We start from the raw sequence: 27,997 nt of genomic DNA, 5'->3' as shown, positions 1-27,997 counted from the left end.
GGTTTAGTCTCAGTTCTTTGTATCTTGTTTTTCTTGAAGATCAAAGTCTCTGTGTCTTCTGGAGGTGACTGCATTAGAACATACAGGCCAGAAATCAAGAAAGGAAGCTACAATAGCATCATTGTCAACGTGAAGACAGCTGTTGCAGATAATCTCCTTTTTTATCTTGGCAGTGCCAAGTTTGTAAGTCTGATTAGCACCTTCTCTCTTTCAGGTGATTCAGTTAAATCCATACACCATGCATAGACGTAGCCAGTGGCTTATTTTGATAAGGGAAGTGGCAATTACATATGTAGAAGCCAATAACATGGCAACAAAAATTGTCTAATTATTTCCCACTCACCCTCCCCACCCCATGTGATAACAGAAGAAATATGCCTACCAAAGATTTTTGAAAAAGTCAAATCAAGTTAGAGTAGTGCAAATATGAGGCAGAAAATTGTTGTGTACAGTATTTAGGTCCTTTGACTTTAATATGTTAACATGGTAGCATTTCTTCTTTACAATTTTAAGAACAATTTTGGTTCCAACTGATTGAAAATGAGGGCAAATTGGTATTGAACATAAAGTTTTCACATTAAAAATAAGGATTGTACTTTTTTCATCAATGAAACAAAATAATATACAAATGGAATAGTAGCAATAATAATAGAGCCTGGAACTACGAGTTCTTTGGTAGAGGTCACATCTAGATGTGGGAATTCCTTCTCCCAATGCAAGTCAGCACCTATTGCCTACAATTTATAATGTTAGAGAGTTGCCTAGGGGATGCTGAAAGGTTAGATAACATGCCCAGGGTCACAGACTGTGTCAGAGATAGGACTTGAACCTAGGTCTTCTTGGCTCCAAGGCCAACTCTATCCACTACACCACGATGCCTCAGCAAAAGAGTAATAATAACTATAAATTCTCTAGGACTTTGTGGGTTGTAAATGTTGCCACAAGAACCCTGAGGTAGGTAGTAGGATGTTGGCAAAGGACCGCCTAGCATGGTGCACCCACATCAAAGAAAGTGCTGTGCTCTATGAGCAAAACAGGATTGAAGTAGCTCAAAAGAAACACGAGATGCCCAAATTTAGAGAATCTACCCCAAATGTTCTCATGAACTATTTGTGCCTGACCTGTGATAGAGCATTCTGAGCTCATATTGGTATGATCGGCCACAGTCAGACACACTGTAACTTGACTCTAACATAGTGATGTCATTTTGGTCCTCTTCAAGAATGATGAACAACAAAGCAACTAACCCGTAAAATGAAATTAAGATGGCCAATATTTGTGGTTACTATTTATGGTAATGAAATCTTTCCCGGTGATATCTCCAATATTTGTCCAATTCATCTCCCAAATTGAAATGTCAAAAACTTGTTCTACATTGAACCGTCCAATTCAACTAAAATTGAGAGTTCAGTGTGATCTCTTTGTCCTAGCTCTCTTATTCAAAGATCTTCTGGTTTAAAATGGAACTTGCATCAGCCAAGGAATGACATGAAACAAATCTTCTCGTTTAAGCCCAAATATTTTCTTGAGTTCCTGTACTGTCATTTTGCCCTGTTTCTTACCCCAAATCCTGAAGTAGGAATTCTCCCAAATGAGAGCTAATGTTTTTACTATACAGACTGCCAAAGGCCTCGGGTAGTTTAGTCTTAAAAATATTGGAGACCTTAATACTGCTTCTTTCTTATTCATCTTATTTCTGCCAACATAATTAATGTCAAGAGATAGAATGGTACAGTGGAAGAGCTCTGACTTTGAGTCAAGGAGGCCTGGGTTCAAGTCAAAATCTAACACACTCTGGCTGTCAGACCCTATGCTAGCCACTTAAATTCTCAGCACCTCCAGGAAATTCTCTAAGACTTTAAGTTGCTGAAACATTACCAAATTTCATTGCTATAGAAAATTGGGAAGTGGCATGGGTAGAGTATTCTTTACACCATTGAAATAACAGGCTCAGACTTCCTCCTTACTACACTCCCCCCCAAAAAAAAAAGAAAAACTAAAGTCAGCATGTAAGCAAGTAGGACTCCCTTACCATGCACATATATGTATGACCCCTGCACAGGGCAGAGCTATCTGCCACTTTAAAGGTTATCAACAGTAAAGTGTTAATTAGAAAAATACACAAAAACATAGTTGATATCACCTGAGTTACATTATCTAAGGATTCCTAATTGTTCCACATATGTCGATTGGAGCCAGCCCTTGTCAGCAGACCCAAAGGATACCATCATTCTACTTTATATAAGTACTGCATGGCAAATTACTTTTCCTATTCTGCTTGCCTACCTTAGACTGATTTTCTGGCCATAGAAATGAGAAAGGGGAAAGTGAACTTCCTCTGGGATGTCGGCTCTGGAGTTGGACGAGTTGAATACCCAGATTTGACCATTGATGACTCCTACTGGTACCGAATTGAAGCATCAAGGTATTTAACTATACTAATAATGACCATCACCATTGAGTTTTCCAACATTTTGAAACCATCATTAAATTAACACCTAGATAATTAAATCAGTTTCACAATAAGTGTCGCTAGGTATGTTGGGATATATAAATTTTATTCGTTTATTTGAAAAAATCTATGTAAAGTCTAAGAAAACATGCCTCTACATTATAGATATGCATGTTTATATGCCGTCCTATAAAGATCACTTTAGCGCCTTGTTGTTGCATGAACATGACCCCCTGGGTTCTTTAATAATATGTGAGTAGAGGGAAAGATCTTTAAGGTCCTTCCAAAGTAGGAAAGTATGAACACAGACCTCTTTCATCCAAGACCAATTTAGCTAAAATTAAGAAGGTTTATCTCCAGACCATTGTTCATCAGATAAATGTTTAGCCACAACAACACACAAAGACCTTCCTTCTATTAAGATTTAGATAGGTTATACTATCTAGTAGTTGGGGAACAGTAAAGAAAACATGGATTCTGGAAAAGCATATGCATGTATAAATGTATATGTGTGTATGCATATGTATTACATATACATGTATGGTATACATGAATATAACTGTGTACATATGTACATAAACATAGGTATAGGTGTATGTTGAAAGAACAAGACTGTCACCCATTGAGTCTGCATGTTCCAATGAATGAAACTTTCATTTTCTGAAATCCTATTTCAGTATAATTAAAACCAAGATATAATCAAGAAATTTGGGAAGTGAATGCTGTGTATGGAGCATCATTCTGGGTACACTCACTATAGGAAATGAAAGAAGATGCCCAAGGAAATGGTAGAAACCAGGACCCATTAGCATGAACAAAAGGAACAGTACATCAGGAAGCTTTCAACTAGAATGTAAAGCAGCTAGAAAATAGCTTTCATTTGACAAATGGCAAATCCATCAACTAATTACTGCTGTTATCATTTGTCATTAGTCACCACCAGGCTCCGAGTTGAGGAGAACACTACAATGATTGTGTTCCCTGCTTGTTATGTATAATCATAACATCCGAAGAAGACCAGATTCTTGGTTTTCAATTCAGATTTGGGGGAGTAAGGAATATTTGAAAGCTAAGAACCATGAAATACTTATCTTTTAGGTTCTGAGACATGAGCTTGCCAAATATTTCTTATTTTGTATATTTATTTCACGAAATGTGTCTGGAAAGCATGTATATTGTTTTCTCTCCTTTCTTTCCCTTTGCTCCTGAAGAACTGGGAGGAATGGAACTATTTCTGTTAGAGCACTGGATGGTCCCAAAGCCAGCATCATACCAAGCACATACAATTCAATCTCTCCCCCGGGCTATACAATTCTAGATGTGGATGCAAATGCAATGCTCTTTGTTGGTGGCTTAACTGGGAAATTAAAGGTAAAAGGGTTTCCTTCATCCTTATATATTTGATCTTAATAACTGGTGAATTTCTATTAACTAGTTTAGGGAAAAGACATTTTTTAAAAACCATGTAATGAATGTCAGTTTTCAACTTCATTAGTTTTGTTGTTGTTTTTCTTTTTTATTAAAACATGACTTCAATTAGAACATTTTTTCAAGCTGAAACCAAATCTTCATGGATTGCTTTTTTTCCCCAAAAAGGGAGGTATCTATCTATGCTGTGGCAATTGTTTTTCCCTCCGATATGATACAAATTTTTTTACATTCTTCTTTTATCTCTTTTCATGTCAGTCTTCTCAGAGGTAGGCATTTTTTTAAAATGCAACCTCATTTTAAATATCCCTTTATGACTTAACTCTCACATGGAGTGCTATGAAGTTCAAACTCAGTACTAATTAAAAGATTTATGACTACCTTGGGAAATATCCCAAGAACCATAAGCTTTCAGATCATGATCTGTCTCTGAAAATTTCTAAGTTGATCTTTTCCTCATTCTTACAAGGTAATGCTCTTAATATTCATAATTGCTTTATGGCAGGTACTTGTGCATTACCAAGTGCCTGAATTTTAGAGGGGTTCATGTTGTTGAAATGAAATGAGGTGTTTGTGAAAAGACCTGTGGGTGAGGCAGAAGAGCATAGTTGAATAGAATGGATTAATCCTGAGCTTGTAGGAAATATCCAGGGAGAAAATTCATCAGGAAGATTGAAAAGCCATGGTGACCCCAAATTTTAATCTGACAGTTGCAAAGAAAGCCTTTTATAGTTCCCATGAGGACCCAATCCTGACCTTTAGAGAGAGGGAGGTTACAAAACAGGTTTATTTCTTTTATTTTATAGATGAGGTAGGACTACAAAATAAGAATACTAATTCTACAAGCCACAAGATGAAATCAGCCTTGTTAACTAGAAATGCACACTCTAGGAAGCTGGTAATCCATTCTTCACCCTAACATAAACTGTTTTCGTCCCCAGGGATATACCTAGTAAGGAAGTAGTTCTCTCTTACAGTAGGCTCCCCTAAGGACAGAAAAAAAGAGGGACAAAGGGAATTAACAGATAGTCTAAGAAATTCACTAAGGCCAATCATTTTAAGCACTAGCCTCTTAGAATGTTTATTAGAGCTACTCACAAGTGTTGGAATAAGCCGCTTGGGAGAAGAGCAAAAAAGAGAAGAAGCAAAAAGCAAAGCTAACCCACTGTGTTGGAAAATCAGGTCATGTATATTTGGGGTGAACCACTGCCTGTGGTGGGAAAAATGATTGCATGAAGTGCTGCTGCTGTTCAGCCATTTCAGATTCTTCATAATACCATCTGGGGTTTTCATGGAAAAGATCCTGGAGTGGTTTGCCATTTCTTTCTCCAGCTCATTTTACAGAAAAGAACTGAGGCAAACAGGGTTAAATGACTTGTCCAAGGTCACACAGCTAGTAATTGTCTGAGGCTAAATTTGAACTCATGAAGATTAGTCATCCTAATTCCAAGCCTAGTGCTCTATCCACTGCATCACCTAGCTGAACGAAGTATTCCCACTTTAATTTTCAGTATAACTGATCAACATCATCACTTTATCAATTCAGTTCAACAAATGGATCTTAAGCACCTACCATTGACAGGCATTCTAGCTCCTGGGTCTACAACAACATGAGGGATTAGAGATTCCAAAGTATCAGTGGTTTGGTCACCTTATTTTGGAGATAGGCCACATTGACTAATCTGACCAAAAAATTATGACCAAGTTTATTTTTAAGCACTGTGATCACAGTTTGAGCTAAATTTTAACAAATGTTTTGTTTCCTGTGTGCAGAAGGCTGATGCTGTACGAGTCATTACCTTCACTGGATGTATGGGTGAAACATACTTTGACAGCAAACCCATAGGGTTGTGGAATTTCCGAGATATAGAAGGTGACTGTAAAGGATGCACAGTCAGGTTAGTTATAGTTTGACCTCTCTTCATCTAGTCCTCTTTGTCTTAAGTATGTCTTTAGTACGCAGTATTTTGTTGTCATAGATAAGGCATCAAGTAATCACATAGTTTCTGTTCTGTTCATTCTATTCACCATAAAGAGTAGAGCAGTCTTGTGTATTATTCCTTAGGCCTGGAAGATTATGCACAAGTAGATAAGGAAGGAAAAAATAGGAAGGGTCAGGATCTAGAACCCTGCCCAAGTTAAACAAAAGTATTTTAAAATAAAACCTGAAAAATAAATCTAGGCTATTTGCCTACTTAATGAGGGCAGGGACCATGTCTTCTTAACCTCACATTGATCTTGATCCCAGTGCCTCTGGCACATGCATAACCATGGACATAAGATTTGCTTTGGTAAAGCAGTTTCTTTTCTTTTCTTTTTTTCTTGTGTGTGAAATTGCAAATCTATTATGTACAACTTGCTATTCCTTTTATACTTATAATAAAGTTATCACATAAATTCCTTTTTTTTTTATCAGGAGTTCCCTACTCCAATGAAATCAAAGGTACCTGACTCCCTACCCCCCCAAATTAGAAAAAAATAGAGAATAGATTCCCCATTTGATAAATGAACATGGGACTTCCTTGTATCATTGAAATCATAGGTTGTCTGGAAAAAAAAAGTGGGAAAATAGTTTCCTACTTGGGAAATAGATTTAGATCAGAGGTATGCTGGTAAAGGTTTAACAACTGTGGGGGTAAGGGAGGAATGGACTCTTGACACACTTTGAAATTTAATCTGTATTATTAACATCTTCTTGTCTAGACAATCAACAAAACAACAAATCAAACCTTCATTTGTAGCATTTGCTGTTTTCAGAGGTATAAGTAGCAACACTGAAAATCTAACAGTGGTTCTCCCCAGCCAGTTCAAGATGGCAAAAGCTTGATTTAGATTCACATCAAACAAGACAATATTATAAAACACTTAGCATAGTATCAGGCATATACTAGGTATGTTCCTCTTTTATATCATATATCATATATCATATCATATCATATCATATATTGTATCATATCATATACTTCTATGAATTCCTGCTGGATGAGAGAGAAACAAGAAAAAATAAACTATAAACAAGATGAAACAAAGGGAAATAATGAATTTATCTTACTTGAAGTAGAGATGTGATTCTTTTTCTCTTGAAGAAATTAAGAAAGTATTAAGGACAAGATATACTGGTTATGTTTAAAAAAAACAGTTTCTATATTGTGAAAAAATGTAAAGAAAGAAAAATAATAGCTTAGGGAAAATATTAATGGATAATGACAGGTACACAGAAATACACAACAGATTAATTTTTACATATCAAATATATAGGAAACTGTTTAGAATATACAAAGCTAATACCAAATCCATAATGGATAAATTATCGAAGTATGAAATGACAATTTTCAACAGAGCATTATTAATCAACACAAATCATTAATAATGAGGTTTAACCTCACTAACAATCAAGAGATGCAAATCAAAGCAAGCTTGAGGTTCTATCTCAAATCCATCAAATTAACAAAAATAATTAAAAGCAACTAAATTTAGTGCTGGTGGGGTCAAGTCAAATTAGCAAACACTTATTAATCACTTAATAAGTGCCAAGCACTATGCTAAATGTTGGGTTACAAAAGAAGGCAAAAACCTAGTCCCTACCCTAAAAGAACTCATTTTCAAATGGGGAAAATAACAAATAAACTATAAAGATATATATACAGAGTAGACTGAAGAAACTCTGAGGTCATAATATCAGGAGCTCAGAGGTCGTGGAATGGGAAGGCACCAGAGGAAAGACTTCCTAACATAGTGGATTTTAGGCTGAGCCTTGAATGGCTCTAGAAAACCAAGAGGCAGGAGAAGTGGGAGAGCATTCCATGCCTCAGGGACACAATGCAAGGCACTGAATTGGGTTGAGTGTCACTTCAAGTACTATAAATAAGCCAGTGTTGCTGGAATATAGAGTATGTGGAGACAAATAAAGTGTAAAAAGACTAAAGAGTTAGGACAGGGCTATGGAGAACACTCCTTTGCTAATGGAATTGCAAACTTTTGCAGCCTTTTATAGAGCAACCTGGGAATATGTAATAAAAGTTGCAAAAACAATTTTACTCCATGATCCAGTAATTCTTTTGTTGAAAATATATTCTAAACTCTGATAAATGCAATGATCTATTACCAGTCCCAAAGATTAAATACGAAATATACCACTCGCCTCCTACCAGAAAGGTGATGAACTTAAAATGCAGAGAGAGACATATTTAGGCATGGTCAATGTGGGGGAAATTGTTGTGCTGGACTATTGATGTTTATGATGAAAGTTTTGTTGTGGATTTTTTGTTGTTGTTCAGTGAAGAGAGTGGGGGTAGTAATGATATGGATTAATTATAAATGCATGTAAAAAGTAAATTTATTATATATACCTGTGATGTAATATAATATATGTATATATATATATACATATATATATATATACACGTACCCTAAAAGTATAATAACAACAGCAACAGTATAAAGAACTATCTTTTCAAAGATTTTCATAGCAGCATTATTTGTACTTGCAAACAACAATCATAACCAAAAGAAAGCTAAATATCCCAAATGAGGGGAGACGGTTGAGTAGGTCATAATGCACTAATATAACTGAATACAATAATGCAATGTAGATCAACAAGTATAACAAATGTAAAGAAATGTAGACAGATGTTATGAAAGAATGCAAAGTGGGAAAAAAGGCAGAACCAGGAAAAAAAAGACTTCACAATAACTATGACCACATGAGAGGAAGAGTATATGGGAATGAATGAACAGATGGAGAATCATGGTGGCTAAAAGGTAATATTGTACAGTAGATAGAGAGCCCAGTTTGGAAGCAGATGACCTAAATTCAAATCTGGTCTCTGCCACTTAATCCCAATGTGACTTTGGTTCAGTTACTTTGTCTTTCTTCTCCTTCCTTTCTTCATTTCTAAAATGAGGGGGTTGGTTTAGATAACTTAGTCTATGATCCATTAAAATTCTAGATCAATCATCTATGGAGGAATCACTGAAAAATTATGACATTTTGTACATTAAAATTCAATTCATCAAAGAGAAACAGTCATAAAGCAAATACAATTAGTTGCTCTAATGTTTCTCTACTGTTAATAGAAAGCAAACCTGATTGGTTGCATTAATGCTAATATTTATTGTAAATCACTTAATTTAAATATATATATATATATATATATATATATTGAATAGTCAAAAGGTTACTTCCTATGAGTACATTAGAATATAACAATCAGTAGAAACTAAATAGTAGATGAGTTGATGAATATTAAAATTGACAATGCAAAGATTTTAAAAATTAAGGAGCAATCAGTAAATCTTTACTGTTATTTTCAGTCTGAGGTACACACACACACACACACACACACACACACACACACACACACACATATATATATATATATATTGCCATGACCTGTGTTCCCATAATCCACTCTCCATTCTACCGAGCATTGTGGGTAAAACATCACATTTCCCTTCCAGCATGTCAGAATAAGGCTATGGGAAGCAAGAGTTTCTAAATTATACTGCTTAGTCCTTTCCCTGCACCTTCATGTAATTGGACATTAAGATTAAAATGAGAGGAATGCCTAAGTGTTGTAATACGCCTTTAGCATAGCTTTGAAAAAAAAATGAAAGTCTTACATATATTTACAATTCACAGGCAGCTATTCTCATTGCATTAGAACTAAAAATAGGAGAGTGCTACTATTCATAAGTAATAGAATTAAGCTGCAGCAACTAGATCTAAAATCAAGGCCCAAGTCAGAAACAAGGAAAGTTAAGGCTTAGAGACATAGCTCATTGATCATACAAAATAGTAGTAACTTTCCATGAAATTGTGTTCAAAACTGAATAGGAAAACTTTAAAAATCAGGCTGCTGGTGAGTGTTAACTACAAGGCAGCTAGAGCTATAAACCTAAAATAAAAGTCCATTTAAAATATTCTGAGGACAAACAATTCTCAATAGAAGACTAGATGGTGAAATGCTGCAATAAAATATATTACAGCACTTGCTATTGTTTTCTTTTTATCTCAAGTTCATAAGTTTAAATTGGACTAAACTATAGTTGATCCAAAGCAATCTCATAATTTCATCAGGTGAAATTAGTTGATCCAAATCTCTCTGTACAGGTGTGCCATGCCAAAATCACCTCTTGTGGATGAGTATTACTCTGGAGTCCCTCCTCAACTCCTTCATGAGTTACAGAATCATAGGATTTAGACCTGGAAAGGCTATTGGCCAACATCATCTAATCCAACCCCTAAATTTTACAGACTAGCAAACTGAAGCCTGGAGAGGCTAGATCCACCTGCCCATTTCACATAATTATAGTGACAAAGCCAATACTAGAACCCATGTCTTTTGACTCCCAAATCAGTGCCCTCTCCACTATAGGTGAAGTATGCATGGACAAAGTCTATGCAGTAGCGTTGCTGCTCCATAGTTTTGTAGAAGAAATCCATGCTGATCATTTTGTTCATACACCTTTCCTGACAAGACCCATAACTTTGTCTGTCCTTTGGTGGCAATCCCACACAGTAGGTCACTATCTTCAGAGAACAGATAGACCTTAACCTGGAATATGTGAACTTACTTTTTAAGTAAGTGGGGTTATTAGACTTAATAACTTAATAACCTCCTATAGGAAGTATAATTCTAATGGAGGAAGCAAATAAGAAAATAACGAAGTATATGCAAGATCTATAACTTGAATCTTAACCTGCAGTGTGTGAACTTATTTTTTAAATAAATGAGGTTATTAGATTTAATAACTTAATTACCTCAAGGAGCCTTAATTCTAATGGTGGAAGCAAATAAGAAAATTACTAAGTACATGCAAGATCTATGCAGAGTAAGTGGAAAGTAATCTCAAAGGAAAAGACACTAGCAGTTGGATGTATCCTGAAAGGACTCCTGCAGAAGGTGGGATTTGAGCTGTCATGAAAGAAATTAGAGAATCCAGGAGGCAGAGGTGAGGATGGAGAACATTCAACTAATGAGGAGACAGCCCAGTGCAAAGACATAGAGACTGGAAATGGAGGGTCATGTATGAGGAACAGCAAGATCAGTGTTGCTGGTTTACTCATCAGTGGAAGTGAGTAAAACGTAAATAGACTGGAAAGATAGGAAGAGTCAAATATGGAAGAGCTTTAAATGCTAAAAAGAGAATCTTATATATAATCCTAGAGGTAATAAGTAACCACTAGAATTTGTTGAGTGACATGTTTGGACCTATGCTTTTTGAAAACAATTTAGGTGACTGAGTAGAGGATGGATTGGAGTAGAGAGAAACATGAAGCAGTGACCATTTAAAAGGTTACTACAGTAATCCTAGAAAGAGGTGATGAGGGCCTAAACTAAAGTGATGGTTATGGAGGTGAAAAGGGGGGAACAAATGTGAGAAATGTTATTGAGATGGAATCAACAAGACTTAAAAATGTATCTGATATGTCAGATGAGTGAGAATGAGGATTCAAGGATGATACCCAAATCATGAACTTGGGTGCCCGGGAGGATGGTGGTGCCCTCAACATAAATAAGGAAATTCAGAAAAGTGGTCACTTTGGAGGGAAAGAAATGAGTGCTTTTTTGGTCGTTTTAAGTTTGAGAGCCTCAAACAGGACATCCAATTTGAAATATTCCAAAGGCACTTGGTGATGTAGGGCTATAATTCAGGAAAGAGACTAGGGATATACATGGAAAGAGAGAGAGAGAAACAGAGAGGGAGAGAGAGAGAAAAAGAGAGAGAGAGAGACAGAGTTCTGGGAATCATCTACTGACAACTGAACCCATGAGAGCTAATGAGGTCCCCAAGTAAGAGAGTGTAGAGAGAAGAGAAGATGGATTGTGTCAGAGCCTTGGTTATAATCCCAGTTACTGCATGGGATATGGACGGTGAATCAGCAAAGGACAAAGTGGTCAGACAGTGAGGAGGACAACCAAGAGAGAGTAGCGTCACAAAAACCCAGAGAGAAGAGTGCTTCCAAGAGGAGAGGATGGTTAGTAGTATCTAATGAGGATTTAGAAAAGGTCATTAAATATGACAATTAAAGATTATTGATAACTTTAAAGAGATCAATTTCAGTTGAGTGATGAAATTGGAAGCCATATCACAGTGGGTTAAAAAGAGAATGAGAGGAAAAGAATTGAAGGTGCTTATTGTGAATGGATTTTTGAGTTTTGAGAGAGACTGGCCTAGTAACCCACACTGGGAAAAAATAGCCTGGCATCATAGATAGCCAAACTCAGAGTTAGGAAAGGCTGGTTTTAAGATACTGTCTATGTGACCCTGGGCAAAAAACTTAACATCTTTGTAGGCCAAGCAGCTCTCCAAGACCATAAATTGCATAACATTTATTTATCTGCGTTAATAGAGGGAACTTCCTCACAAGGAGTTGCCTGTGCCAACAAAATCAGAAGTGTGTATGTATACATATATAAATATAGATGATAAACTCAGCTAAGAATTGAAAGGTAGGAGGAGACAGATCTAGATCTCTTGTGGGGAAATTTCCTAAGCACTTTCAATGATCCCAAACTGTTCATTTTTTCCAAAGATTTTTTTAAACCATTATTTATCTGATAATACTTTAACTCTGTGAATTATGGAATACCATGATCTTGGAAGAATCAAAATTGCAGATAACTCAAAGGGTAATGGAAAGACAAATGTCTTACAGTCAATTTTTCTTTATATCCACCCTTCCAAGCTTGTCTCTGCAGTCATCATTCAGAAAAGTAAACCTGACCACTGCCTCTGTAGATTCTGTAGATCCTCAGTAGTCATAGCTACTGAAGAGCCAGAAAAGAAACTTCGCAGTGTCAAAGTCCTTAGCACTGTCCAATGGCTCAGCATTAGAAATGATTTTGATTTTATTTATAAAAATGATACTAAAAAAGATGCTGATGTACCCTAAGGAGCACTGGGTTTTTTCATCTGGCTTGTAACTAAATTTTCCTGTGGTCTGTGTCTCCCTATTGGACTATGAGCTCCTTGATAAAAGGTATTGTCCTACTTTTCTCTGTATCCTCAATGCTTGTCAAATTTGATGGTCTTTTTTCAGTCCTCATCCTTTTTAATGTCTCCTCTTGGATATTCTCTCTTCTTCTCTGGGTTTTCAAGACATGGCTTCTCTCCTCATTTTCCTCCTGTCTGTCTCATCACTTCCTACACTCCTTTGTTGGTTCATTATCTATAACATGACTACTAAATGTGGATGTTTCCCAAGGCTCTGTCCTCACCCCCTTCTCTTCTCTTCCTAAATTCTCTACTTATGATTTTAATTATCATCTCCTTACCAATGCATCCCAGATCTATATAACCAGTCTCATTGTCTCCCCTGAGCTTCAATACCACCTCCTCAATTGCTCATTGGTGATTTAAAGCTGGATGTCCCAGAAATATTTTTCTTTTTTTTTTTTTTGGTTAGGGTTAAGTGACTTGCCCAAGGTCACATAGCTAGTTAAGTGTTATGTGTCTGAGGCCGGATTTGAACTCAGGTCCTCCTGAATTCAGGGCTGATGCTCTATCCACTGTGCCACCTAGCTTTCCCTCCCAGAAATATTTCAAACTCAATTTGTTCAGATAGAACTCATCATCTTTCCACCCAAATCTAACCCTCCTCCCGACCTTCCCTGTTTCTGTCAAAGATTCCACCATTCTTCCAGTCTCTCAGTTATCCTCAATTGGTGTTACCTTTGATTTCTCACTCTCCCTCATCCCTCATATCCGGTCTGTTACCAAACCTGCCATATTTGCCTCCCAAAATATCTTTCACATCTAATCCTTTCTTTTGATTTAAATATCTATCACCTTAGATCTAGCCCTCATCCCCTCTTACCTAGATTATTGCAGTGGCATCCTAAATTGGCCTCCCTGCCTCAAATCTCTCCCCACTTCAGTCCATCCTTCACACTGCTGCCAAAAATATTTTTCTTAAGCAGAGATCTGACTGTGTCAATCCCCTACTAAATCAATTGGAGTGGCTTCCTATTGTCTCTAAAGTCAGATATAAACTCCTCTGTTTAGCTTTTATAGTCTTTCATAACCTTGCCCTAATCAATCTTTCTAGCCCTTGTTGAACATTACTTCCCCTTCTACATTCTGTGATGTGACCAACCTGATCTTCTCTTTGTTCTTTCCATTTCCCATGGCTATGTCATTATACTAGTGGTCTCCCATTCTGAGAAAGCATTGTCTCTTTACTTTTGACTCGTAGAGTCATTTACCTTCTTCAGGACAAATCTCCGGCACTACCCTCCAAGTGAAGCCTTTCCTGATCCCCTCACCTCCTACTACCCTACCTATCAAATTACCTTGTATTCAACTACTTTGTATATATTTGTATTTATTCTTTTTATTTATTCTGTATATATTTATATGTCTTTGTCTCTCACATTCAAATATAAGCCCCTTCTGAGTAGAAATTGTTTATATATATATATGTGTGTGTGTGCGTGTGTGTGTATTCTTTCTATTTATATCTACATCTATATATATACATATGTGGAGATACATATATATATATATATATATATATATATATATATATATATACACACACACACACACACACACACACACACACACACACACACAATGCCCCCAATTGGAGCAGGCACTTAGTAAATACTTATTAATAGATTGATTGATTGATGGTAGATATATGCAGTCCTCAGAATATTAGATCAATTGAGAATTAATGTAAAAGATATCAAGGACATGTGTGACTAAAAAAAAGTGTTAGGCAAGAGTAACAAGAAAGAGAAAGACAACCAATGGACAATCTGAGCGCGGCACTGGTATTGCCAAAGTGTTCATTTAGCCAGGAGAAGAGACTTCCAGGGTTTCAGCTTGATCCTGCATGGAGGATTTATGGAAAAACATGGGCAAGAATTACACAGGATAAGAAGGCAGATTATAGTCTCTACCAGTAGAGGAAGGACTCACATTGATGAGTTTATATACAATCACCTAAGTCACTGGTACAGTCCTGTGAACCCTGTAGATATATAATAAATGTTTTTGCTTATTACTGTGCCTATTCAGTAAATACCTTGTTGGTTTTCTTTCTTCTTGGTCCCTTTCTTTCCTTCTTCTAGCCCATCCCATATGTATAGCCTCTCCATTGAATCAGGACCATTTAAAATAATATTTACATGGTATATTATTCATTCATTCATTTATTCAAAAAATCCTTACTGAATGCCTATTAAGTGGGAAGCACCATGCTAAGTACTTATATATGAAATATATAACACATGGTCCCTGGCCTCCAAGAGTTCACAATCAGTGTATGTTGCATTAGAATGGTGAATATCTTGACTAATAGATTTTTTCCCTTTCTAGTCCACAGGTAGAAGACAGTGAGGGTACAATTCAGTTTGATGGAGAAGGCTATGCTTTAGTCAGCCGCCCCATACGCTGGTACCCCAATATCTCTACAGTCATGTTCAAGTTCAGGACCTTTTCCTCAAGTGCTCTCCTGATGTACCTTGCCACCCGAGATCTGGTAAAAAAAAAATCTCTCTCTCTCTCTCTCTCTCTCTCTCTCTCTCTCTCTCTCTCTCTCTCTCTCTCTTCTCTCTCTCTCTCTTTCTCTCTCTCTCCTCTCTCTCTCTCTCTCTCTCACACACACACACACACACACACACACACACACACATTCATTGATTAGACTACACAGCTCACAAATGTCATGGGTCATTTTAATTAGAATAAAATAAGACAAGAAAAGGAGAATAGATTTGTTGTGTAGCACCCAGTCATAGATGATGCTAATAGTAAAAAGAATTTACTTTGCTCCAGTAGCTATAATTCCAAACATAAATTTAATGTGATTTTCCAAATCACAACCTATTCCTTTACAATAAGAATGTAACAGACTACAGTGTACTCTGGTTTGCAATCTTTTTAAAGCTAAGCCACTACTCTGAGCTAGATGTCTGTTCAATTATTCACATACCTCTCAAGATACCCACATGGATAATTATTCTTCTAGGATACTAAATGATAACCTAATGGCTTGCTTGGTATTCTTTCCAAAGTGCTTTGTTTATGCTAAGAGTAGGCTTTACTTTCAATAAGACCTGTCGAAATAGCTTCATCATAGCATTTTACATCATTAGCAAGCATATTTCACACCTACAAATGGGTACATCCTGCTCCATAAGAACTTTTTTTCTAATGTGGCATAGAAATTCAGAAAAGAAACCATAACTGTCACAAATTCCTCAGTAAATGCAAAAACCCATATTTTTATGTGTGTGTTTGTCTAATCACTGGTATTTTTGGCATTGTAAACAGAAAGATTTTATGAGTGTAGAACTCACTGATGGACACATAAAAGTCAGCTATGATCTGGGTTCAGGCATTGCTTCTGTTATCAGCAACCAAAACCATAATGATGGAAAATGGAAATCCTTCACCCTGTCAAGAATTCAAAAACAAGGTGAGTTTTTATAGTGATAGCACCCCAAGTACTTTAATTATCCCATTTAGTGAAACTCACCATCTAATCTCAAGGAAGATGGTGTCCATGATTGTCAGGTCTCAGAAGTTCTATAAAAAAATGATACAGCCAATTCTTCTGCTTAGATTATTACAGGTGGTTTGGGTTAGATGTGACTGATTGAAGTGTCAAATGGCTCTTCTGTCATTTTCTTTTGAAACTCAGAGCTTAATTCTCAGGCATAAAACTGTTTCATAACTTACAAAATTACATCCTGTAATAGGTTTGAAAAATGTTTTTTCAGGTAGTTCCAAGATTAGGCTCTCTCTAGAAAGTTAGTAGAGAAAATGTCCATGAATCCAGGGCCACTAGGAAGAATTTCCAGGGCAGTAGGCCAGTGATCCTTGTTCCTTATTCCATTTTTTTTTAAAGTCCAAAGTCTCAAGGAAATGATCAAATGCCTAAATGTTGTCTAAGGCAACAGTTGTAGTTGAAATGTTTAATAAATTCCCTTCAACACATAAGTCCCCAATAAGATCCCAAACCAAACAGGATACAGAAAGAAAGCTAAAAAATATTTTAACTGACATTTACTAGGCCCCAGGCTTTATAAATCAGTGCACATTATAGGTCAAGTAGTTTTAAATTTTCAGCAAAATTTAAGAGTTTTTGAGGTAAAATCTTAATTTCACTTTTTTGCCTAATATATTGGGATATAGGAGAAAGAATAATGAATTTATAGTTCTCAGGTCTGGATTCAAATTCTGCCCCTATATCTTACTTTGCTATATGATTGTGGATAAATCATGGAACTCTCAGCCTCAGTTTCCTCATATGTAGAATGAAGAGATTGGCCTAGATAGATGTTCTCTAAAATCTTTTCCAGATGTAATAATTTATCTTTGTTAAAAAATTTTATTAATTTATTTTGATTTATCAACAATCACTTCCATATGCTTTTGAGTTGAAAATTTTTCTCCCCCTTCTTCCCCCCACCCTCCCCAAGATGGCGCACAATCTGATATTAGCCTTACATTTACATTCCTATTAAACATATTTTCACATTAGTGAAGTTGTAAGTACAAATTAAAACCAATAGGAGGAACCATCAGAAAGATGAAACAAAACTCAACAGAAGGTAAAAATAAGTGAGAGCGATTCGACTTGTTCTTTCTTTGGATGTGGACAGCATTTTCCATCCCGAGGCCTCTGGAGATGTCTTAGATCCTTGTAATGCTGAGAAGGGTTCAGTTTAACAATATTAGTCATTGCATAATGTGGCTGTTATTGTGTACAAAGTCCTCTTGGTTCTGCTCACTTCACTCAGCATCAGACCATATAAGTCTTTCCAGGTTTTTCTGAAGTTAGCCTGTTCATCATTTATTATAGCGCAATAGTATTCCATTACATTCATATACCACAACTTGCTCAGCCATTCCCCAGTTGATGGGCATCCTCTCAATTTTCAATTCTTTGCCACCACAAAAAGAGCTGCTATGAATATTTTTGTACATGTGGGTCCTTTTCCCATTTGTTTGATCTCTTTGGGATATAGCCCTAGAAGTGCTATGTAATGATCTATCTTATAAATGTATCCATAAGTGTTCTACTTCTGTGTTCATGAATTCTAGGGGGCAGCTAGGTAGTGCAGTGGATAGAGCACTGACCTTGAAGTCAGGAGGACCTGAGTTCAAATTTGGCCACAGACCGAACACTTGATACTTACTAGCTGTGTGACCCTAGGCAAGTCACTTAACCTCAATTGCCTAAAAATTAAAAAAAAAGAAAAAAGTAAACTCCAAAATTTCTTTATCATAATCTTTTATTTTCCTAATTTTCTTTCAGACTTACAACCATAAAGTCAGTTTTTCAACCTTATTGTTACCTTCATTCTCTTCACCCCTCGGTTCACTCCTAGGCCATCACCCTACACTGGCTATGCTCTTCCTTCCTTATCTCAGCTTCATGGTGAATCAGTTCAACTCCACAGTCTTCTCTACATTATAGTCCCTTTCCCCTTTGTCCTGTGGCCCATCGCACTTTGCCAAATCCCAACTTTGGATTACTACTGTGATCTACCATCTTGGTTGCTATTAAAGTAATACCATACAAAGCTGGAGAAAATCATGAAATTGTGCTAAATGGGTCCACTACAAATTTAAGTTATATAACTCCACTGGGCTCTCACTGCAGCATGGCAATCCTTTTACACCTCTCTAATCAATTCACTCTCTTAGTTATCACAACAGCTGTGTCAAAGCTTTCTGTCCTTTCTCAAGCCTCCCAAGGCACTTTCTTCCCTCACCTTCTCAGCTGAGGACTTTGCTTCTTACTTCCCAGGAAAAAATGAAATCTGTTCACTGAGAGCTCTCTCTTCTCTCCTCCTCTTTGTCTTAAATCAGTCAGACATCTTCCCCTACTATCTCCTTCTTTACCCATATTTCACATGAAAAGTTGTTATAATGAGGACCAATTGAGAAAATATATGTAAAGCATTTTGTAAGACCTTAAAGCACTTTATAAATCCTAGCTATTATTATTAAATTGACACACATAATCAAGGATAAAGAAGAGAATTCTCTCCAGTGACTCAAGTTCCAAACTACAGGTAGAATACTCTTTGAACAAAGCCATTAAAAGGTTAAATTCTGTAAAAGGAGGCTGTTTCTCTATGGTATCCACAGCCCATATGCAGCATTACTTTGATGATCTGAAGAGGAGCAGTTCTGTTTTAGCAGTCTAATTTCACAGATATATTCACAAGGTGACTACTTGGGCAATTTATTTAACTTCCCTGAGGCTCAGTCTCCTCATCTGTAAAATGAAGGGCTGAACTACATGGCTTCTGAGGCCACGTCCAGATCCAGCCCAAGATCTATGATCGCCAATTCCTATCCATTCAGCAATTATTTTTTGAACAGCCATTCTTTTAGTACAACATTCATGAGCAGAATCTGTATTCTAGTATTTCTACAATGTGTAAATAATCATACAATTTTGCAGTTCTTTAGAAGCTCTTTTGGTGATTTGGGGAAATGTTATTGGGAGTGGGGTAGATTTTTATTGCTACTGATTTTATTGCTGTTAGAGGTAGCTAAGTGGTGCAATGGATGGAGTACAGGGCCTGGAAAGATCTGAGTTCAAATGTAGCCTCAGAAACTTACCATCTGTGTGTGCATGGACAAATCTCTGTTTGCCTCAGTTCCCTCAACTGTAAAATGGTCATTACAATACCATTTCCCTTGTGAGGTTGTTGTGAAGATCAAATGAGGTAATATTTATAAAGTGCCGAGCATAGTGCCTGGTACATGGTAGGTGCTAGGTAAATACTTAATCCCTTCCCCAAATAATAGGGAAACAGGGGTTCAAAAAAATAAGGAACAGTGGGGGAATTCTGCACCCTTCCTCCCCAATCTTTTCTTTTTTTCACTTAAAAACTAAAACAGAATAGTACGTCGATGCTAATGGTATAGCTATACCTCAAAGGAAAACTAGGCCTAAGTTACAGGGAACATTCTCTCACCAGAGTTCAGACTCTCTGAGTGAGAATAGAGCATGACAGGGACTGGGTGACAGAAGCAGTGAGGAAAGAGGCTGGAGAATGGGGATACTCTTCTAGGGCTAGAGAGGGAGGCAACAGTTCAGGCCAAGAAGGATTTAGCATCACTCATCCTCCCATTCCTTATCACTACCAGCTCTGTTATCTTAGACTCAAGTTCCCCTGGACCACATGAGAAACAGGAACAAGGTAGGAGCTGAGGATTACCCCAGGCATAAGAGATTGGAAGTAGGAAGAGGAAAGGAGTGGGGTATTCTGTGTCCACCTACCTTTCTTGAGTGGCCATTTCAAGTATGACTGGAAGTCAGAGATTGTCTGTAATAGAATATATGTTATACTTCAGGTTCTTCTGGGAAATTCAAGAAATGCCTCATTGTTGAACCTGGGTTAAAGAAACTCCTTAAAGTACCATAAGCTTATTATATTCCAAACAAAGATACATAAATCATAGACTAGGTTATAGCCTAATGGATCTTTGATCTCCAAATGAAAAATCTCAAATGACATAATATGTAGAAAAGGCTGTGTAAGCTGTAAAAATCACATAATTGATTTTTCCCATCATTGTTATCATCATCATCATCATCATCATCATCATCATCATCATCATCCTCTCTCATTGATTTGTCCTATTTTCCCTATAAGCAGTTTCCTGGGAAGCTGTTCTTATCCTCCCCTACCAGTAATGATGTGGGTGTCTAATGCATTTATATCTATATATTTATTATATTGAAATATTTTAAGAATCACTGATTTGATCAAAATAACTATTCTTTCCACAATGAGGCTGCAAACTCTCTAGGCCTTAACAGACTGTTCTCTGAGTTCCTACAGCCCAAGAAAAGCTTCCTCTCGGGGCCATCCCTCTAGCAGTGATCTACTCTTAGCTCTTTGCTAAGCCAGATTGTCAGATGAGAGTCATATTCTTTGGCTTGATCTTTATAGCACAATAGCACAGAGAGCTTGTGTTCCTCTGCCACACATAGCCTTCAAGAACCAGGGTCATTGCCACAATGATGAGACATTAACTAATACCTTCTGTGGAGGATTTGTTTGCTTGTTTGTTTCTTCTGAGAGGGAGGCACTGACTTGGATCTCTGCTTTTTTCGGGTTTGGGGAAATTCCCATCTGGTGGCTAGGTTGCACAGTTCTGGGCTTAGAGTCAGAAGGACCTGAGTTTAAATCCTACCTTTACACTCTTAGTATCTTTGTGAACCTGAGTAATCCACTTAAACTCTCTTAGCCTCAGTTTTTTCATCTGCAAAATGGAGAGGTTGGACTCAACAGCCTCAAAGGGCCCTTCTAGTTTAAAAATCTACGATCCTATGAAATTCCCTTCACTAAAACAGATTGCCAGCAAGTCCTATACAATTTACAGGCTTAAAGACTTGCCTGAGAGTTTGAGTGGTAAAGTGATTTGCCTATGGTCCCACAGCTCATTTTTGTCAGAGATATAACTTGAACCCCAGGATTCCTGCCTCCAAGGCCAGCCCTTTATCCATTAGACCACACTCTGCTTCTCCTTAAGAATATTGTTATTGTTTGGCAAATGGCTGTAATAATATAGATTGGGAAAGCTACTACTATACAGGCTGAGTATGAAAGTGATTTTCCTTAGAGGTAGTAGAGGGGAAATTAGATATTATCAATGTTGATTATTTAAAATTTTAATTTTTTTTTTCATCTCTTCAAGCCAACGTCTCTATTGTAGACATCGATACTAACCAGGAGGAAAACATAGCAACAACATCTTTGGGAAATAATTTTGGCCTTGACTTGAAAGCAGATGACAAGATATATTTTGGTGGTTTGCCAACCCTGAGAAACCTGAGGTAATGCTGCTCAAAAGTGTTGACAAAGGATTCTTTTGTTCAAGTTCAAACTGAGGATGAGTTTTCATAGGTGGCTTTTAAATCTAATAGAACTTTGCATTTTAATTATAGTATTTATCAGTTAGTGACTTAGGAACATCTTATCTCTTTGACTTTTTGAAGGGGATAGTCAGAAACCATCATGCATGTTAATCCAATATGAGACCTCAGAAGCCAGTGCATACATTTGATATTTTTGTTGACTTGTTTCCCTAAATTCACCTGATGAAAAGAACTGTACTCTTGATTAAAATTTAGGACATTATCATTGCTGTTATTCTCTTTTCACATTCACTGGCTATAATAGCACAGTGACTAGAAATTGCTCAATGTTCTGAAAATTATTCAGTATTCTATGGGTACCGTATATATTTCTGACATTCAATAGCATCATAATGGAGCATTGGAGCTCTCTTATTAGTTCTACTCAGACCATTCTGATTTTTCTTGTCTTCATGTCAATAATTTTGCTTTTTGTTTTGTATATATGTGTTCACTGACAGACTAGGAAACTATTTTTAGCTGAAAATGCTTTTGTTTAATATACATTTCATGACCCAGAAAAAATTGCAAAATATATTTCTTATGTGGTTGAATGTATTTGCAGTATTCCTGACGAATATTGTAAGAGGAGAAACTATAAAATGCTATTGGTACTCATTAAATACTTTGAATTGAATGGAGGATAAAGTAATAGAATTAAATGAAATTCTTAATGGAAATCTTCAGGAGCACAGCCTTCGTCATAGGTGCTAGAGACCTCCCTCCAACCTTCTATGATTAAAGGTCACTTTAGATGTCAGAGAGATTTTAAGATAGTTTTTGGTGGCAATTAATAGGGGGATAGAAAGAAGAGAGTCTGGCAGAATGTAGCTGAGAGCTGTAGAGGTGGTGATCATTTCCACACTATAAAAATCAACATGAAACTTGAGTCACATACACGCACACACACATACCCATCCATAAACACACACACACACACACACACACACACACACACACTTGCTTCCAAGTTGTTCATTCTATTTTACACGATTGGAACTGGAGGTGACCTTGAATACCACTACTTCACCATAGCTAAGCATAGACAGGTATAATGATCACAGTGTAGTGTATTGAGATCCTGTTAACTAGCAAATGTTATAATGAATTTTTAAAATGTCTCATAAGAAAAGCAATTGGAATTCAAATATATTTAAATATTTAGTGAATTTGTCAAGCTACTGTAATTTTCTACCACTTGAGAATTCCTATCATTTCTTCAAGAGTTTAAAAATCACATGTCACAAGTTCTATAACTACATTCTATCAGGAATGAATGAAACATAGCCAGAATAGGCCTGTTCATCTGAGCCAGTTCCATTTGAACACAGTGATGACACCCACCTTTTCACAACCCCACAGTGACCTTGCAGAAACTTAACTATGATGAAGAGCTTGAGAAGGTGAGAAGAAATAGGTCTGTTAGTTGACTTCATTAATTACATCCCTAATATATATATTTTCTAGATTAAAAATCACTATTTTCTAGTGTAGCACTTTATAATAATGAATTCATCCCTTGTCACATTTTTTCAAAATAGCCTTTAGACACACAGTTGTGATTGTTCAGAGAGCAACTTTCAGACACATAATTTGTCTACTGTGATCCAACTGATGTGATATCGTGCAAGATATACATCGTGGGGCATAGAGTATTTATGTGTACAGGTATTGATGGCCTCAGGCTTCTTGAAAAGTTAATACCTACAAGATATCAGTGAATCTTTAACAACAGAGATGGATCCATCTACAACTACTCTTCAGAAGAGGGGTTCTTAACCTCAGGTTGAAGAGCCTTTAAAAAATATTATGATAACTATATTTCAATATAATTGGTTTCCTTTAAAAGCAATCCTACATATTTTATTTTATGCATTTACAAACAGTATTCTGGAAAGGGCTCCATAGGTTCACCAGGGTGCACCACTAGGTGCTCGTTCAGTGGCATTATTTAAACTTGAAGTCAGGGAAGACCTGATTTCTAATCCTGCCTAGCTATGTGACCCTAAGTAAATCATGTGACCTTTCTCAAATTTTGTTCTCTCATTTGCAAAATAGGGATAATCATAGCACTTCTTACACAGGGTTGTAAGAATGAAATGAGATAATATATGTAAAGCACTTTGAAAATCTTCTGCTATTATTATTCATTAGATTATCAAAGGAGTCCCTGATACAAAAAAAAAAGGTTAAGAAATCCTATCCGAACGATAATAAACAACTAAATTAAGGCATAAATTTTCAGAGCAAATAGTATTGAAAAGCAATAATATCATTCCTACAATTTACCTGTGGGGTGTGATGGGGGAGGGGCACAGTCATATATTTGTTCACTGGCAGGTTTTGTGCTTATTTTTCCTTGTTGATCAGTATCCATCCAGTATTCAGAGATTAATAAAACTGTTTTCTTGTCCCCTAAATGGAATGCATTTATGAGTAAATGTTCTCTTTCTTTTTTCCTCCTATCCTAGTATGAAAGCCAGGTAAAATTTACATTTATGCATGCCTCCTTCAAGTGCATGAGTTGAGTAAGTACAGCTTTTTAGAGAAAGCAGCAGTGCAGAAAGCACATTGACGCCAGTGCCAGCTATTATCTTGGGTGTATTTTATAAACAAGTGATTCTTCTTGAAACCTTTTTCCTGCTGTCTTTCCTTTACAAAGATCCACTCTCTGTAGGACATGCGCTTTACAATGGTTTTGTAAGAGTGGTAATGGAGACTCTTATCCACCCATACTTCCTTGCCAAGTCCATTTTATGACCAATGCCATACGCTTTGAAGGTAACTATCCAGGCTCATGGGTATAACCTATTATCATGAACCAGAGTAAAGCGAACTGGCCCACATGAGTGGATCAAACCCATGACCTTGATCTCCAAGAATCATGCTCTCTGCTAAACAGTCCAACCCTGCTCTCCTAGCGCTTAGCATTGCGGTGTTGCTTCTTGCAGACCCACAGGTATGCACACTCCCTCACAGCCCTCCAAAGGTTCTCTGCACAGCTGATGATGCATTGCTGTGTTCATTTGGAATTAGTTCTGGAGCTGGCTGAAAGGAATATGTGTACAGGCTGTAGTTAAAACTACAGTAACAGATGTTTTCTTAGTATAATGTAGTTTACAACAATGAAACTTGAGGTAAGGTCCCCAAACTTTCCAGAGCCATTGTTTCTTATTTCTAGCCAAGAATTACAGTGCAGGTTTCTCTAGTGTCTGGTCAAACCCAAAGGCATCTGACAGTCTGAGTCACTGTGGTTAGGAATAAAATCTGGCATTTTGGGCCCAGTTTCAGCAGACTGACTGCCAAATTTCTGGGCAAGAGACAGAGAATCAAATTCTCTATGAGGAATATATTCATTTTGAGAAATAATAAAAGGAACTGTTCATTCCAAAAATGAAAGTACAATAGAAAGAAAGACAGGAAATCTGCGTGAACCAGATGTTTTATCGTGTAATGTGACAACTGGCTAAATTGTTAGAGGGTGCTGTGCTTGCTGAAATGTAAAGGCTGGTTTCCAGTAGAAACATATGCTAATGAAAATGTTCTGGGATGAACTTATGTTGCTTTGTAATTGTGTCCTTGAATGATGTCCTTGAGTAGAGTGAAAATTGGAGCTTTATCTTTATGACTGATGTAGAGGAAACAAGATTTCCTTCTGTCTTTCCCCCTGTCATTATGTAAAGACTTATCTTCTATGATTTCCACCTTATGCAGCAAGCTGAATGATTATGTTTTTAAACTGTTATTTACATTTCCATAAAAGAATCAACGAAAAGAGGATTAATTAGTTCACATGGGCTCTAAGACCTTGATAAGTCAATCTCTGCTTCCCATTATGGAAGTGAATACATAAAGCCAAGGAGATACGCAAGCTTCCTTTGGTTCCAAAAACTATACAAGTTATTTTAAGGGCTTAACAGAAAAGAAATAATCACCAGAAAATTAAGTGTTTCCTTCTTAGAAAGCTCCGTGAGTTAACAGAAAGGATCTTAAGATCAGGAAAACATTACCAAAAATAACCAAACACATCTAGGGAGAGAGACTGGGGCTAAAACAAGAATCTGGCACCCGATAAAGTCTGCCAATGGCTGGTTTGTTCTCCTTCCTATCATTCATGTCCTGGAGTGTATTATTCACTGGACCAGAGTAGATCTACATCTCTTTGTGGCCATATGTGTAATGGAAGAAACATTGAATTGGAGTTAGGAGATATAAGCTTTAATCCCAGCTTTGCCATTATGCCACCCACCACAAGTCATATCCTTTATGGGCCTCAATTTCCCTATCAGTAAAATAAGAAAGGAGAGTGAACCTGGCAATCTCTAAGGGTTCCTCCCAGCTCTCAGCTTCTTTGATTCTCTAAATGCTTAAATTGAATATGTACTAGCTAGCTAGTTAGCTATTGGTAACAAGCAGAATTACATTAACCATAACCTTATGTAGTACCATTTGTTAATATTGGTCAGACAGTTCTTGCAAATGCTAATGAACAGCTCATAAATACATATTAAGTACTCCTTTTGGCTCTATAGACACACTGAAATTAACTTCAGGGACACAGCAAAGACTTACCAGCCTCAGAGTCAATGGACAAAATTGCTATATTTAAAGGAGTAAGGAAAAAGCTACTGGAAGGAAGGAAAGAAGGAGGGAAGGAAGGAAGGAAGGAAGGAAGGAAGGAAGGAAGGAAGGAAGGAAGGAAGGAAGGAAGGAAGGAAGGAAGGAAGGAAGGAAGGAAGGAAGGAAGGAAAGAAACATTTTATGTACAGTAAATCTTTTTTTTTCAATATAATAAGTGAAAATATGAAGTGTCATTTCTTCTCGGAATGTGTTATTGCTTTAATCTAGCCTGCAAACCTTTTCAAAAAACTTTATCAAGGAAGAATAAATGTACTGGCTTTTGTTAGAATTGGGAGCTTTAAAGAGAGATCCAATTTTATTCTGTCCTTTGATTAGGAAAAAAAAAAGATATGAAAGAGTAAAATATTTCATTTTTAATTGAGGGTTCCAGAATCAAAAGACTTTGAATCTTTTAGCAAATATTTCTTTGCAGAAGTTTTTCCTTATCATTGGGTTTATTCAGTCTTCAAAGTTGTATGTTGCTTAGAGGAAAAAAAAAACTCTTGTTTTGTAACAAAGAACTGAGCAGAGGAGGACCTTAGAACATTTTGCCTGATTGGTGGTTGTGTTTTCCATTTAAATACTGTGTGTGAGGGTGCTAGTGCAAAGAGAAATTTGTTCATAGACTTTTCTGGTTGGATGGTCACATGTATATTTACTTGATAAACTGAGCAGATTCTGAAAAACAAAACATGCTATGTTCATGTGTGCACATGTCTGCATATGTATGTCTGCAGCTGTGCTTTTTGCTTCATATAGCTTGCTCTGTAACCATAAGAATCATTCTATTAGCTGCCAAACTGACATTGCTGTCATTTTATATTTTATTTTGAAAGGCCTGAAGTAAACTTGAAGAAATATGCTGGATGCCTCAAGGATATTGAAATTTCGCGAACACCATATAATATACTCAGTAGTCCCGACTATGTTGGTGTGACCAAAGGATGTTCACTTGAGGTTTGTTGGGTTTTGTTTACCTCCAAAACAGACTCCTACCATATGTATTTTTAACCACCTGGATAGGACATACTGCTGTTTGAATAAATGCCCTCAGACAGATTCTTCCTCTACATCCTATAGGCCATAATATTGCCATATACAAACTATGGCTTTTTTTGCTCCATGAATTTCCATCGCCAAACTAAGTCGGCAAAATGATAGTTCACAAAATAATTATATGTGTTTAGCAGTTTGTCTATAGCTTAGATCCAGGGTCTCTTTCATATAAATCAGAGCTGTCTTAAAGTGGGGATCCTCCAAACCTATATCTTCTTTGCATCCCACAATATTGAGAGGGATGGCTTTTGTTAGCATTGGGACCTTTAAGGAGAAATCTAATTTTATACTTTCTTTCACTGGATGACAGAATCTGGATCCTCTAAGATACATTGACAGGTTATAACAATGGGCCAAATCTATTAAGATAAAATTATATAAGTAAAAATGAAAAGTCCTAGTCTTGGGATTCCAAAGAGCAACTGGGCAATTATAGGATGGTGATGGTAGCATGTCTAGAGAAAAGAGTAAAAAAAAGATCAAGTGATTTTAGTAAAGTTAATGCACTATCAGTTTAAAATATGACAAGGCAGTAA

General features: G+C 36.7%; 1 protein-coding gene across 1 annotated transcript in view; it reads left to right on the top strand.

Moving 5' to 3' along the window:
• LAMA2 (laminin subunit alpha 2) overlaps positions 1–27,997 on the top strand; it is a 790,327-nt gene that overhangs the window by 720,045 nt on the left and 42,285 nt on the right. Inside the window, exons 45-52 of the mRNA XM_078155150.1 lie at positions 40–183; positions 2,292–2,425; positions 3,664–3,823; positions 5,654–5,778; positions 15,212–15,374; positions 16,169–16,313; positions 21,566–21,704; positions 27,242–27,362. Coding sequence (XP_078011276.1) covers positions 40–183; positions 2,292–2,425; positions 3,664–3,823; positions 5,654–5,778; positions 15,212–15,374; positions 16,169–16,313; positions 21,566–21,704; positions 27,242–27,362 — 1,131 coding nt within the window. The remainder of the gene's footprint in view (positions 1–39; positions 184–2,291; positions 2,426–3,663; positions 3,824–5,653; positions 5,779–15,211; positions 15,375–16,168; positions 16,314–21,565; positions 21,705–27,241; positions 27,363–27,997) is intronic.

This window comes from Phascolarctos cinereus, unplaced genomic scaffold, assembly GCF_003287225.1.
Source record: "Phascolarctos cinereus isolate Bilbo 61053 unplaced genomic scaffold, phaCin_HiC Scaffold_5;HRSCAF=322, whole genome shotgun sequence".
In the NCBI taxonomy this organism is placed as follows: domain Eukaryota; kingdom Metazoa; phylum Chordata; class Mammalia; order Diprotodontia; family Phascolarctidae; genus Phascolarctos; species Phascolarctos cinereus.
This window is presented reverse-complemented; position numbering and strand designations above follow the sequence as displayed.